Here is a 14,292-nt window from a genome sequence, read left to right on the forward strand (position 1 = left end):
GGCCAGTTCACAAAGGTATACAGGCTTTCTCCCAGTGCAGTGTAATATTTACTGTCAACTGGAGTACACATTATAATCCAGCCACCTTAAAAAGGGGACAGAGTTTATCTGCATAAGCAGTTGCTTGAGTGTCTTTGTACTCATCTTTCATTGAAAACAAATACAAAGTTGGAAAGGTTTGTGAACTTCATCCCCACACATGGGCTATGTGTGAAGCAGTTAATGGATGTAAAATCACCTCTTCATACTATTCTCAGCAAGCACTCCTGACATTCTTGGTTAATCTAAAGTAAAGGTAAAGGTTCCCTTGCTCGAAAGCCAGTCAAATCCGACTCTAGGGTTGCGGTGCTCATCTCCATTTCAAAGCTGAAGAGCCAGCGCTGTCCGAAGACGTTTCTGTGGTCTTGTGGCCGGCATGACTAAACACCAAGGTGCACGGAACGCTGTTACCTTCCCACCAAATCTACCTGGAGGTTTATTTGATATCCGGTGCTTTTATTTAAGTTTTACTGATTTGAGGTCTCTATTTGTGCCAAAAAATGCATAAGAGTATGCTGTAAAAAAGCATAGTGCCATATTCCTCTAATGGTCTTGTCTTTATGATGATCTTTATTTAGGTGCCAAAGCTGAGTGCATGAGAGAGAGAGATGGCTGCCCTTGGTGCTGCAAGATTAGCGGCCAGGAGCTGCGCTTTAATTCGATTAACATCTTTGTCCAACCGAGGAATATGCATTAATCATTACAAGTTTTCCAGCAAAGCCTTTAATGAATGGCAGCATCAAGTGAATAAGTGCCAATCATGGAATAAAAGCAATAGTCAAAGATGCTATTTTATGACTGGAAGTTCTAAATGCCACAGACACTTCATTAGTAAAAGCCAAGAAAGTTTTTTGAATGTGAAGAATACTGAAATAGGCAATGTTGCACAAAGTTCCTCTGTAAGGCCTTGTATCTTCTCTGAGAAATGGCTGAAAAAGGATGCATTATCTGGAACACTTCCTTCTTGGAAGTTACAAAATGTTGCTGATGTTCAGATCTTAAGGTCTTTTCATAGATCCCCATCATTGAAGGCCGCTCCTGTCCCCATCTTGTGGATGATCTTGAAGCCAGTTCAGAAACTTCTTGCTATCATTCTTGGGAGGTAAAGTATGAATATTGCTCTGGAAATGGAATGTCATGTATACAACTATGTTATTATAGGAATTTACATATAAGCATAGGGTGTAACTTACAGTTTACAGATGCCTTTTGACATTATTAAGAAACTTTATTGCAGTGCTGTCCCAGCCCCTTTTGCTTGCCAGGTGAGGCAGCCAAGCAAATACTAAAGAACTATCCTGCCTGCCTCAAGCCCTGACCTGGATAGCCCAGGCTAGCCTGATCTCGGAAACGAAGTAGGGTCAGCCTGGGCTAGTATTTGAATGGGAGACCTCAAAGGAATATGAGGGTTGTGACCTGGAGGCAAGCAATGGCAAACCACCTCTGAACATCTCGTGCCTGGAAAGCCCTATGGGGTCACCATAAGTCAGCTATGACTTGGTGGCAAAAACAAACACAAACCTGGCCTCAACCAGCCTTAAAAGGCCAGGAAAAGGTACTGGACTAGCACTGGCACTGTGGCTCTCTTTCCCTCCTATAGTGTGTTTGCATCTATTGTCTCAAAGAAATGTGGGATTTAGGCCTAGAGTGCTATTTCTGATTCTTTGAAAGAGGACTGGCAGCAGCTGGTATGAAGAGAGTGGATGCTGTTATTCACCTGTGTAGCTGAGCTACTTGCCCCAGGTATGTAACAATTTGTACCTCTGTAGGTAAACATTTAAATTTGTATCCTATGCCTGTAAAATGTGAAAGCAGCTCCTGCTTTTCAGGAATATTGAGTTTTCAGCTTACATGTGTTTAAAATATTGGGAGTACCAATGACTTCCTTAAACTGCAATTACAGGTATCTGGCATTTATGAAGTTTGAGTCCTACTCATTTTAAATTAGGAATACGACAGCTGCTTTGGGTCCTGAATAAAAAAATTAAGCATCAATAAATTATTAGTCACTTGGAAGAAAAAAAACAGAAGAAATAAAATGTTCCTGAATGATAATTGATATGGTCACACCTAGTCTGTGGCCTAGATGAAGAATGAAGGAAGACCTTTTCTCCAAATGTGAGAATCTTTCGATGGTATTTCTTTGTTATGAAATAAGAGTATTTTGTGACCTATGGTGTGGGGAATCACATCACTGTGTACCTTCCATTTTTTAGGTAGTTCTTACCGTATTCCAGGGTTGGGGTTTTTTTTTGTATTTTTCATCTGTGCGTGTGTGAGCGTGTGTACCCGTGGAAGTCATGGAGACCTCTGGTGACTGACGCCTACTGGCGCCTGGAAGATATTCAGAGAGGTGACTGAATAAAGCCTGCCCCCACCCTGCCTCCTGGTATTTCACGGAGGTCTCCCATCCAAGTACTTGCCAGGGTTGGCCCTGCTTAGCTTCTGAGATCTGACCAGATTGGGCTTGTCTGGGCTATCCAGGTAACAGCTCCATCTTCCAGGGTTTTTTTTAACAGCACTTCATTGTGTTCATTTTTGTCCTTAGCCTTGTCTATCTTCCTGTACTGAGGATGTTTGAAAATGATTAAAAACTGAATCCGGCTAGAGGAAGCATTTTCTGATCTCTCCTCCTTTTCGTTGTTCAGCAGCCAGCTGTCGCACTCCCCTGTTTGGATATAGCGTGCATGCATCAGAGCAGCAGATCTGTGTGTGTCACTCCTCCACCCCTTGGATGTACATATATTGTGCAGCCTAGGCGTATGCTGACAAAGCTTCTCATGACTTTCTACCTCATAAAAGGATTAAGTAAATGCCCACATAAACTGTGGAGTATAGGCAGTGTAGGGAGGGGTCAATGTCTGCTGACTTGTCTTGCACAAAGTATTTCTGGATTAACAACCACTCCTGTCACCTTGAGGAACATTTGATATCCAGCTTTTAATTTATGATTTTACTGATTTGAAGTCTCTGTGCCAAAAATAGTGCAAAGGGGCAAGGTGTAAAGTGGCCTTAAGATGTATTTGTGGAACATAAAATATGTGATCAACTTTTAATCAGTTTAGGCAAGGATCCCAACTGCTATATGGTTTCATGCAAGACTGCTTGTACTAGCCCAGAACTTCTTGTTGTTGTTTGCCTTGAGCAGCTGGCTTCATCTACCCATCTTATATGACAAGACGCTTTTGAAACCCTTCTCAGTTTGGAAAGCAGTTTTCCTTTTGGCTTTGGAGATTGTTATTGGAGAAAAAGAAGTCTAAGGTGCCCTTAGGCTCCTGGAACAAGTTTCATATTTGGTTGAATTCTTGCCATGACCTTCACAGTCACTAGGCATTCTAAGTAACAAATGCCGCTGTGGTTATATGTTGTTGTATATATTCTGTTGTTGTATCTGTTGGATGTAAATAATATATAAGTAGGTCCCTCTGAAAAAAAGTCATGGTGTGAATGGCAACTTTTTTTAAAAAACCACCCCTTAATTGATTTCTTCTTAGTAAACCAAAACCACCCTTACTGCAAGTATCACTTTTACAAATGTTAGATATTCATGGTGCCCTCATTTTCTCAACAATATAACATAATTTGTAAAAACTCTATATAATATTAAGTATTTCCTTTTAATATTTTTATTTTTACTATCTTGTGTTTCTTTTCCATTTTGTAAGGTCGTCTGAGAGATAATTTTTAAAAAAAATCTGTAAAAGATAATGACTTCGATCCTGTCAAAATTTTATGTTTGCAGAAGGATTTCTGTCAGTAGACTGAGACGTATTAATTTCCTCCTTTCTACTATAGCCCACAATATCCTCTGAGATGTTGCCCCTGGGGGACTGGGGACCCCAGGTTCAGCGTAGGGAGGGACCTGGAGGTCTGCAGCAAGAAGTGAGGTGGGATTGAAAATTCTGTCAGTGGAAACCCTCTACGGGATTAAAGCAATTTTTTTTAAGTTTTAAAAAGTTTAATTTTATTAAAATTGCCACTTAGCTTCTAGAATCATAATTTAACATTTTTATTTTTTGGGTGTGACTTTTCTGATTAAGTGGAAAGCTGCTTCTTGTGTTCTATGCAGCTTATCTCTCTCTTCCGCCAACTGTGTTCTTCTTCGGACATCTAGATTCAGCCCTCAAGTGCCATTCCTCATTCCTCAGAATCCTCATAATACACATGCACAGCCAGTGGATTTCTCCTGGATTTGATAGCTTTACTGATACACAGGGGTGTGAAGGTCTCTGTGTGTCCAAAAACAACAATTCTTCTACAAATGTAGCAGTTTCCCCTTCCCCTGCCCTTTCCTGACTCCTCTTTGTGCAGCCAGCAGTGTTCCCTCTAAGCTGAGTTAGTGTGAGCTAGCTCACAGTTTTTTAGCCTCCAGCTCACACATTTTTGTCTTAGCTCAGGAAGGAAGGCTCCAGAGCAAACTAATTTATGCAGTAGCCAAATCGCTTGCTCACAACTTTAATGCCAGTAGTTCATAATGTAGAATTTTTGCTCACAAGATTCCACACCTTAGAGGGAGCATTGGCATCCAGTGTGTTCTCATCTAAGCAGTGACTGAGCACTGGATTGAGCATCATAGCAAACTCAAAACTTACTTTATTCATTTGCAGTAGAGTTTAATTTTGGTCTCCTTGGATTAGTGTTTCACATACAGATTCAGAAGGAGCCTGCTGACACCTTTGTTCCACTAGTCTAGGTTCGAACACCTTGGCTATAAATGCAAACAGGCATGTAGAGTTTAATTTTGGTCTCCTTGGAATAGATTCTCATTCTTTACTTTAGTGTTTCACATACAGATTCAGGAGGAGCCTGCCGACACCTTTGTTCCACTAGTCTAGGTTTGAACACCTTGGCTATAAATGCAAACAGGCATGTGTACTGCTGTTATTATCTTTGCCACTGTAGCATTGCTCTGCAGAAGAGAGTTGCATTCTAGGAGTGTGGCAATGGGCAGGTAGGTACTCATTTGTCAGCAGGTACTCATTTGTCATAGGAGCAAGCTACAGCCCCATCTTATTTCAACTTTCTAATACTTGTACCTTACAGGAGCATAAGAAAATGGTGGCGTGCTCTTCCTCCAAACAAGAAGGAGTTATTCAAAGAAGCTGCAAGAAGAAATAAATGGAAGATAGTCTTGGGCCTGTGTAGCTTAGGAATTATATATATCATATTTTATTTTACACATTTGGAGGAGACACCAATTACTGGACGTGTTCGGCTTCTGGTATTTGGGAAGGAACATTTCACTGAATTGTCCCAGATAGAATATAACATGGTAGGTAGTTTAAAAAGCAAGCAAATAAAAAAAAATAATTCTGCCTAACTTCTGTTTTTTTCCTCGTTAAAAAAGGAACAAAACAGAACTAAGTTCTTTTCTTACAGTGGTGAGAGATACATATTGGTGGTGGTGAAATAACCCATAAGGGGAACATGCCCCAGCTCTTATGAGTAGAGCACTTCTAGCCATGATGTGTAGTGGTTAAGTGTGCGGACTCTAATCTGGGAGAACAGGGTTTGATTCCCCACTCTTCCACTTGCACCTGGCTGGATGACCTTGGGCAAGCCATAGTTCTGACAAGAGCTGTCCTTGAAAGGGCAGTTCTTGAAAGAGCTCTCTCAGCTCCACCTACCTCACAAGGGTGTCTGTTGTGGGGTGGTGAAGGAGTTTGTAAGCCGCTCTGAGACTCTGAGTGAAGGGTGGGGTATAAATCCAATCTCTTCTTCTTTTTCCATTATTGTCACCCAAGTCTGGTTTTAAAATTAAGCTGCCAAACCAGCTGGATGACTTACTGTGGAACGTTTATTAGTTATGAATCCTCTCAAGTCCTATAAGGCTAGTATGTGGCTCAAGCCTGTGGAGATGGTCTGCTTCTCAGATCCTGCCTCTTGCCCTTTTCTCTCTCATAGACAGGTCCAGGCCAGCTTGTTAAGAGGAGTGGGCTTTCCTTCTGAAACTGAGCAGCAGTTGGGTAAAGGTTCTTTGCCTACAGCTGTGGATCAATAAAGAAATCTTAGGACAGGATCCAGTGCCCGTCTCTGAGCTTCCTAAGTGAATCTAGGCATAGTAGGCAAGACCATTGCCTTCCAATTTCTGTAAATGAGGTAGAGCTGTGGGCAGTGGAGAGAAAAACTCCAGAGTTTTGTGAACTGTAGGGTAGAATAGATTCAGCACCAGCATTCAGGAATGTTCTCAGGGAGTTTGATATTTACTGTTTCCCCCTGCCCTGTTGTTTTTAATATTTATGAACTTATCTGCATTGTTAGAAACTGCTTTGACTGCTTGTCAGAAAAGCAATATGTAAATATTTTATATAACTACCTGGGGGACTGTTAGGGGAGGACACTTCCTTGCCTTTCTTCATTCAGGTTTTCTGGTTGGGCAGAGTAGTATAGATGCTGGCATCTTGATTGTGATGCCAGCAGGTGTTGCCTGTAATTTTCTTTCTCCACAGTAAGAAACTGATTGTGCAATCCTAGGAAGAGTTTCCTCTGTCTAAGCCCATTGAAATAGTGGGCTAAGACTGTAGGAATTCTCAGTCTTATTTACTAATATGGTCTACAACGGATAGGTGATTGTACTTAGTATGACTGGTATTTAAATGCATGTCACAATGCTTAGATGTTTTCCCTTCAGAACTTTTTTTGGAAATGAATGGGGATAATTTTAGCTCAGCTGTACACTCCTTCACATGGGAATAGAAGTATACCTTACCCCACCCCTAAATTAAACCAGTTTACCTGTCATGGTTTTTCTCTTTTGAAACACCAAGAATGGTAGGTTATGAGAGTCCCTAATGTATTCACATTAACTTTGAATTAAAGGAGCCTCCCTCATGCAGTTGCAATAGTGACAGCTTTTGGGGTATGGGTTAATCCCCTGGATTAATCTTTGGAAAAGTCAGACTGATCACCCTGAACAATCTCTAACTCCTTAATGTGTTACTCTTAATAAAGACTGGGGTAGTGTTTGTTCAATAAAGAGAACCAGGGGTCATTTCGTAGAAAAAGAGCTAGGGGAACTCATTAGCATAACTCATTAGCATATGCCACACCCCCTGACATCACCGGAAGTGTGTCATAAGGCCACGCCCCTGACATCACCGGAAGTGTGTCATAAGGCTACACACCCTGCTCCAACGGTCCTGGCTGCCGCCGGCCTTGCAGCTCCACTGTCGAGCCCCATGAGGGGCCCGGCGGTGGAGCTGCAAGGCCAGCGGGAGTGCGAGGAAGCCCCACGAAGGCCCTCCCTGGCCCCAGGCAGGCAGGGGTGGGGAGAAGCAGGGAGGAAGCAACTTACCCTCCCTCTTCTCCTGCCTCTTCCTGGCTGAATGAGGGCCGGAAGTGGGGCGGCCGGAAGCAGGGGGCGGGGCTTCGTCATGTGCCCCACCCCTGGGGGAACTGCGATCCCCCGCGTTCCCCCCCCAAATGACCCCTGAAGAGAACAAATCTGCAGATCTGTAAGCCTAAATTTTGAATGCTGTCATGCGATAACCTTGGGTCAGACTAAAGTGCTACAATGCAAAATAAAAGCAATTAAAATAGCAGCAACAACAATCAGTTTCAAGTTTGAGGAACACTGTTGTAAACAGTTTATAGCTATGGTTTTCCAAATTGCCCTTAAGGAGGACATAGCAATTTGTAGTGAAGATGGAAGCTTAAGCACAGAGAGAAGCAAGAGACAGGAAGTAAGAGAGGAATCATAAAATGTCAAGGGTAAAGAGTTTTCTAAAGGTTCTTCACTGGCTCAGTGGTTTAGTAGTAATCATTATTAATAGACTGTTGGATAAAAAGTCTCAGAGCAGGTACTTCTTCTGGTTCATAAGGGAGTAAATTTGCCAGGCTTAACTCTGAGTATTGTGCAATAGTTCACTTTGCACAGTAGATCTTTTTTTGGGGGGGATTATTGTATATGCACTACTGAGAGTGTGCTGAGTTAGACCAATGATTGGTTTATTAGATCTAGCTTGATTCTGATTTGCAGCGACAATCCAGGTTCTCAGACAGGTCATTTTTGTTCTTCCTGTATTCAGACATGTCTTTTTATTATGGGCATGGTTTGCAGCTTGTTGCCATGCTAATGCATTCCCTCCTTCCTACCCTCATACAAAGAGCACAAATTGTAGGCTTCCTCTTTTTGGAAGGCTTGATTTGCTGTGATGTCCAAATGCGGGCATCAGAGTAAATATGAGTTTGTTTTGTGCTCGCAGTAGAGATTCTAAAGCATGTGTCAGCGACAGTTTAGAATTTTGGTTTGTTAGAAATAAACTTCAGTTTGTCCAGGAGTCTGTATTTGGATGTCAAGACAAACTGGGGTTTGATTTAAGGTTTCTCAAACCAGAAAGCCTCCATTCTCACTCTGCATGGGGGGGGGAGGCATGTGAGCACAGCCGCAAGCTATGCTAGTGTTGCCACGAGCAAACAGGTTTAACGAGGAAGGTTACAATTACGGGGGTTGAGAAACTTTGCTTTCCAGCTGATTAATATGCAATAGTTTTAAAAATATAAACATACTATTTTATTGATGTGCTAATTGTATTAATTCCATGCATCTGTTTCCTTTTCCTGAGTTAAGCACTCTACTCATAAGAGCGTAAATCTTACGTTCTTTTTTTAAAAAATAATAATTGTATTGGTTTTCAAAAAAGCGTAAATCTTATGTTCCACAGAATGTTTCTTGTCTCAAGCAACATATAACATAGCATGCAGGTCCTCTTTTTTATGGAACTGGATTGGCTTGTTTATGTGTGATGCCAAATGCTCTTCTGTGGACATTGATGTGTTAATATCTGTCAACTATAGTTGCTTTTTTGTTGTTGTGTAAGCCAGTTAAAATAAGGTGTCCTTCTTGTAATTTCAGTGGATGGAAGAATTTAAAAACAAAATGTTACCTGAAAGAGACCCTCGTTATCAAGTTGTCAAAAAAGTTATTAGTCACCTAGCTGAATGCAACAAAGATGTTCCACAAATCTCAGCGTTCCAGTGGACTGTCCACGTGGTAGAAGAGCCAGGCATCAATGCGTTTGCACTTCCAGTAAGTAAAAAAAGAAATCCAAGGGTGAGAAACTGCAGCCTAGAAAGAAGCTACCTGAAACAGCTTGTTTATGGTACTTTTCCCCTCTCCTTTTGGTCTGCAGAATGGACAAGTGTTTGTTTTTAGTGGTTTGCTGACTGCTGTGAAGGACATTCATCAGCTGTCTTTCATTTTGGGACATGAAATCGCTCATGTTGTTCTGGGACATGCTGTAAGTGCTCTTTCTTTTTAAAAAACTTTTTGTTTAAATACTGATACTTTTATGATGATACTCTTTGTTAATGGTTGCAGTCAGTAATATGAAACACTTCTTTTGGTGCTGCTGTTTAGCAGTCTACAGTCTACTTCAAGATGAATTGTCTTCTAGCTCTGTGTGGTTGTGTCGTTTACTGAACTAACGTAATCATCATTGGATGCTAGTGATGTAGTCGGCAGCTGAACAAGGCTTAAGCCTGTGGCTTTGACCAAGGAAGTAAAGCAGAACGGTTGAGACAATGTCTGTAGTATTGCTTAGTATCAGACTGATGTTTCAGAAGTAAACCACAAGATCTTCATTATCATCTCATGTAGAGTTACACCCTTCTAAGCCCATCGACCTCAGTGGCCATAGAAGGATGTAAATCTACATAGGACATCACTGTAAGGTGCCCAGACATAGCTGATAATTATGGAAAGGACCTCAATATGCCTTATTGAGGTAAAACTTCTGTTTGCATCCACTCATTATTATAAGATTTTTACATACTCAATGGCAGACCCCTGTGTGCTTAGATCTGCAAGACGGAGGGTGAAAGGGCAAAGACCTGATCTGCAAGCTGAGCTCTTCTCACAGTTCTTTGGATTCAAGCCATCAGTTTTAGAACGCTTCATTATTTCAAGGGGCAAGCTTTTAAAAATAACTTTGCATACATACTGTATATAATGGCCATTATTATCGTTTGGTACTTTTGTAGAGTTTGTTTGGACTGTGGACATGGGTTAGTCTCATGTAAGGATGATATCACTCTTTTCAAGCAGGACCCTACAAGAAGGACTGCATGGCTTGATCCAGGTTAGAAGTCTGAATGTTTCCTTGCCTCAATAAATCCATGTCCCTTCTGCCACAGTGCTCTTCTGCTGTATATTTTATTTATTTATCTTGCTGATAGCCTGCTTTTCTCATTGAGACTCCAGGAAGATTACAGAGTACAGAAAGTAACCATACAGTATTGAACATCATATGAACAATGCAATAGGACTAGGAGTAGAAAACGGAATGACAATGCGAGCAACAGTATAAACATACAGTATAAGAGATACAATGAACAGTGCAATACAACTAGGAATACAAATGAAAAGCAAGCTGCCGAGGTGGGCACAGTGTGAACAGTGTGGAATGTTGGATTACAAAGATTCAAGGCAACACAGTACTCACTTCCAGAGGAAGGTGCCCCTCTGGACCAATGCTCCTTCTAAGCTAAGTTGTGAGCAGAAATTCTACTTCGTGAGCTACTGGCATTAAAGCTGTGAGCGAGCGATTTGGCTACTGCATAAATTAGTTTGCTCCTGGAGCCATCCTTCCTGAGCTAAGACTAAAATGTGTGAGCCAGAGGCTAAAAAGCTGTGAGCTAGCTCACACTAAGCTTAGAGGGAACACTGCTCTGGACTGTTCTGTCACACTGCAGATAAATTCCATTACAAGAATGCCCTCCTGAACACTTCTGTTCTGCACATTTTGTGGAAAGATAGTACTGCTTTCTTGACCTCCTCAGGCAGTCTGTTCCACAAGGTGGGAATCACCACAGAGAATGTGCATGAGATGATGATTGCTGATCTTATTAGTTTGCATGGAGGAACCTTCAGAAGGTTCCTGTTCAGGCGATCGAAGCTGCCTCAGCAGAGCATAGTAGGAGAGGCCTGTGAAGGGCCTTTTAGGTGAATCAGTCCCTTAAACTGAGCTTAGTAGCCAATGGAGCGACTACAAGATGGGCTGCTTCATTCTGTACTAGCTGGACTTGACTTTAAGGGAAGACCCTTGTAGAATGCATTACAATAGTCTCTCTTTGAGGCAGCCATAGCATGAAACCTTGTGGGCAGATAAGCGAAGTCTAGGTAAGAGCCCAGCTGCCAGGCTAGGTGAAGCTGATAGAACGTTTTTTTCCAACTGCGTTGGCTTGCTTCTCCAGTACTAATGCTGGGTCCAGTATAACTCATAGGCTAATAACTTGAATCTGAGAATGTGAACTTGACCTCATTGAAAGGAGGGAATGCAACATCCTTCAAGACCTCAGCCTTCCCAGCCAGCGTTATCTCTGTCATATACGGATTGTTTCAAGGTGTTTTATCCTTAGCCATGGCAGTAGAGCACTGGTTCAAGATCTCTATAAATTCATCAGGTGATTTGGATGAAGAGATACAGAGTTGGGTTTCATCAGCTTTTTGATGACAACGTACTCCAAAACTGTGAATGATTTCTCCTAAGGGCTTTCCATAGAGATTGAATAGTATGGGGGATAAGACAGCCTTGTGGAACCCCACAAGGCAAGTCCCATGTTGGTGATAGTTGGTCTCCAAAAGTGACTCTGAGTTCTGTCTGTAAGGGGTGATTTAAGCCAGCAAGGCACATCCCTTAACCCCAGCTTCATCTTCTGAATGCCTCAGTACGGTGGCATGATCCACTGTATCAAAGGCTATTGAGAGAGGCACAGCCTTTGCCTGCATTCAAACAGAGATAATCCAGTAAAGCTACGAGTGCTGTGTCAGGTCCATAGCTGGTCTGAAGCCAAACTGAAAGGGAGCTTGTATATATGAGGTATCCTGGAAGGCCTAGATTTGCTCTTTGTTTACATCATTTATACCCCACTTTTCTCCACAATGGGGACCCAAAGTGGGTTACTTCATTCTCTTATCCTCCATTTTATCCTCGCGACGACCCTGTGAGGTAGGCTAGGATGAGTTTGTGTGACTGGCCAAAGGTTACCCAGATCCTAGTCTGATACTCTAACCACCACACCACATTGGCTTTCTGCTACTGCTCTCTTGATCGTCTTGCCCAGGAAAAGGGCAGGTTGGAGACCAGACAATACATTTGCTGCTAGGTTTGCCTGCCATGCAGCTTTATAGAACTGTCTGGAAGCAGGACTTGGTGCTGCTGCTTCAAAGTCACTGTTTTTTCTTCTTCGTCACATGGTTCCTGGATCAGGTTGGTAGATGGATCCAGGTGTAGGTACAAGTCTGGAAGCAGGACTTGGTGCTGCTGCTGCTTCAAAGTCACTGTTCTTTCTTCTCTGTCACATGGTTCCTGGATCAAGTTGGTAGATGGATCCAGGTGTAGGTACATGGCTTCAGGAACATAACAATCGGTCATCCTGCTAACTGGCTGTTAGAAAGGGCGGAGATCCAGGAGACACCCTCCCCTCAACAAACAGCTTTGTGGCAACAATAATAACGTCCTGTGCCTTCCTGTTATGACAGGATATTGGCTAGTGCACCTGTATAAATGTCAGCTGCTGAGATAAACCCAGCACATACTAGCTTGAGGGAAGTTTTGTTCATGTTGGCCTCCCTCGCTTTTTTAGCACATCTATGTCTATTTCACTGATTTTTACATTCTGAGTTCTCTTTTTAACAGTAGTCTCCTGTTGGATGTCCTTTCCAAGTGATAACTGCAGTAACTTGTATGTTGGCAAGGATTTAAACTGTTTCCTTTTTTAAAAAAAGTCACTTGTGATTATGGGAAGTTGTATGTATGTGACATTAGTACATGAATAACTTAAAATGTCATTTTCTTCTATTTTAAGGCAGAGAAAGCAAGCTTGGTACACTTCTTGGATTTCTTATCTCTCATTCTTCTCACAGTGATATGGGCTGTCTGTCCTCGAGATAGCTTAGCAATTTTAGGCCAATGGATCCAGGCCAAGTTTCAGGAGGTAATATAAGGTCTGCACCTTGCTTCGTTCTCCCCCTCCCCCGAGTTCCAGTAACATTTTTATATCTCTCTGTTACAGCACACTGGCCTCATTTGGAAACAGGATGTTGGGTTAGATGGACCTTATGTCTGATCCAGCAGAATTTTCTTTACATTCTTAAAGCAGCTTGAATGCTAGTTCCTAGAAAGGTGGAAGAAATTATAATGCAGCCTGGATGGGTGACTTATTGCACGACTGGGTTTGCCTTTTTCCCATGCAAAAAGTGAAGGTTTGACCTCTCAGCTTAGAAAAGACAGCGGAGAGAAGTTATAATAGAGGTGTTACATCTTTTATTTATTTATTTAAAACATTGCTATGCCGCCTTTCCAGCCAATTAATGGTTCCTAAGACAGCAAACATTTCCGATATTAAAAACTGTTTGAACTACACACACTCACACACATACGTGGTCTCATCAAAGATTGGAAGCTAAGCAGAGTCAGCCATGGTTAGTACTTGGATGGGAGACCACCAAGGAAGACTGGGTTTGCTATGCAGAGGAAGGCAATAGCAAACCACCCCTGCTCATTTCTTTCCTTCAAAACAACCCTATGGTCCTGCGTTGCCATGAGTTGGTTGCAAGTCCAACTTGATGGCATAAATGATGATATGATTATTATATAAACACATACAAATATAAGCACATAAAAAAGGAATCAGGAGGAGGACTAATAAGAGTTAGTTAGGGAATGCCAGACAAAGCAGAAGTGTGTCTTCACATGTTGGCAGAATACAACGACAGAGGGAGACAGATGACACTTCCTGGGGAGGTAGTTCCAGAGTGCCACAACAGAGAAGGTCGTTTCTTGGGTTGCTACCCGTCTAGCCTCAGGTGGTGGGGGCACCTGAAGCAGGGCATCTGAAGGTTACCGGAGTGGTTGGGTAGGTACATATGGGAGTAGTGAGTAGGTATGCTGGCTTCAACTGCATAGGACTTTGAAGGTCAATACCAGCACCTTAAATTGGGAGACAGTATAGATAGGACAAGACTGGAGTGATATGGTCCCTGTGACCCACTCCAGTCAGCACTCTTGCTGCAGCATTCTGCACTGGATATGCCATATCTGATATGGTTTCCAGACAGTCTTCAAGGGCAGCCTGGCATAAAATGCATTTCAGAACAATCTAATCTAGATGGTGTCTGGGCATGCCCAAGAGTGGAATGATGACTGCAGCTGGCTCCCCAGTTGAAGCTGGTGAAAGGTGCCTTTGGCTACCACTGCTACCTCTTATTATCCAACAGGAGGCCTGGCTCCAGCAACACCTCAAAGCTACAAA

At 42.3% G+C, this 14,292-nt stretch overlaps 1 protein-coding gene across 1 annotated transcript in view; it reads left to right on the forward strand.

The window, feature by feature from the left end:
* Nucleotides 1–633: 633 nt before the first annotated feature.
* OMA1 (OMA1 zinc metallopeptidase) overlaps nucleotides 634–14,292 on the forward strand; it is a 41,451-nt gene continuing 27,792 nt past the window's right edge. The window contains exons 1-5 of the mRNA XM_015412917.1: nucleotides 634–1,141; nucleotides 5,083–5,311; nucleotides 8,894–9,067; nucleotides 9,171–9,278; nucleotides 12,847–12,975. Of these exons, the coding sequence (XP_015268403.1) occupies nucleotides 648–1,141; nucleotides 5,083–5,311; nucleotides 8,894–9,067; nucleotides 9,171–9,278; nucleotides 12,847–12,975 (1,134 nt within the window). The 5' untranslated portion in view covers nucleotides 634–647. The remainder of the gene's footprint in view (nucleotides 1,142–5,082; nucleotides 5,312–8,893; nucleotides 9,068–9,170; nucleotides 9,279–12,846; nucleotides 12,976–14,292) is intronic.

This window comes from Gekko japonicus, unplaced genomic scaffold (assembly GCF_001447785.1).
Source record: "Gekko japonicus isolate JY-2015 unplaced genomic scaffold, Gekko_japonicus_V1.1 scaffold1594, whole genome shotgun sequence".
NCBI lineage: Eukaryota > Metazoa > Chordata > Lepidosauria > Squamata > Gekkonidae > Gekko > Gekko japonicus.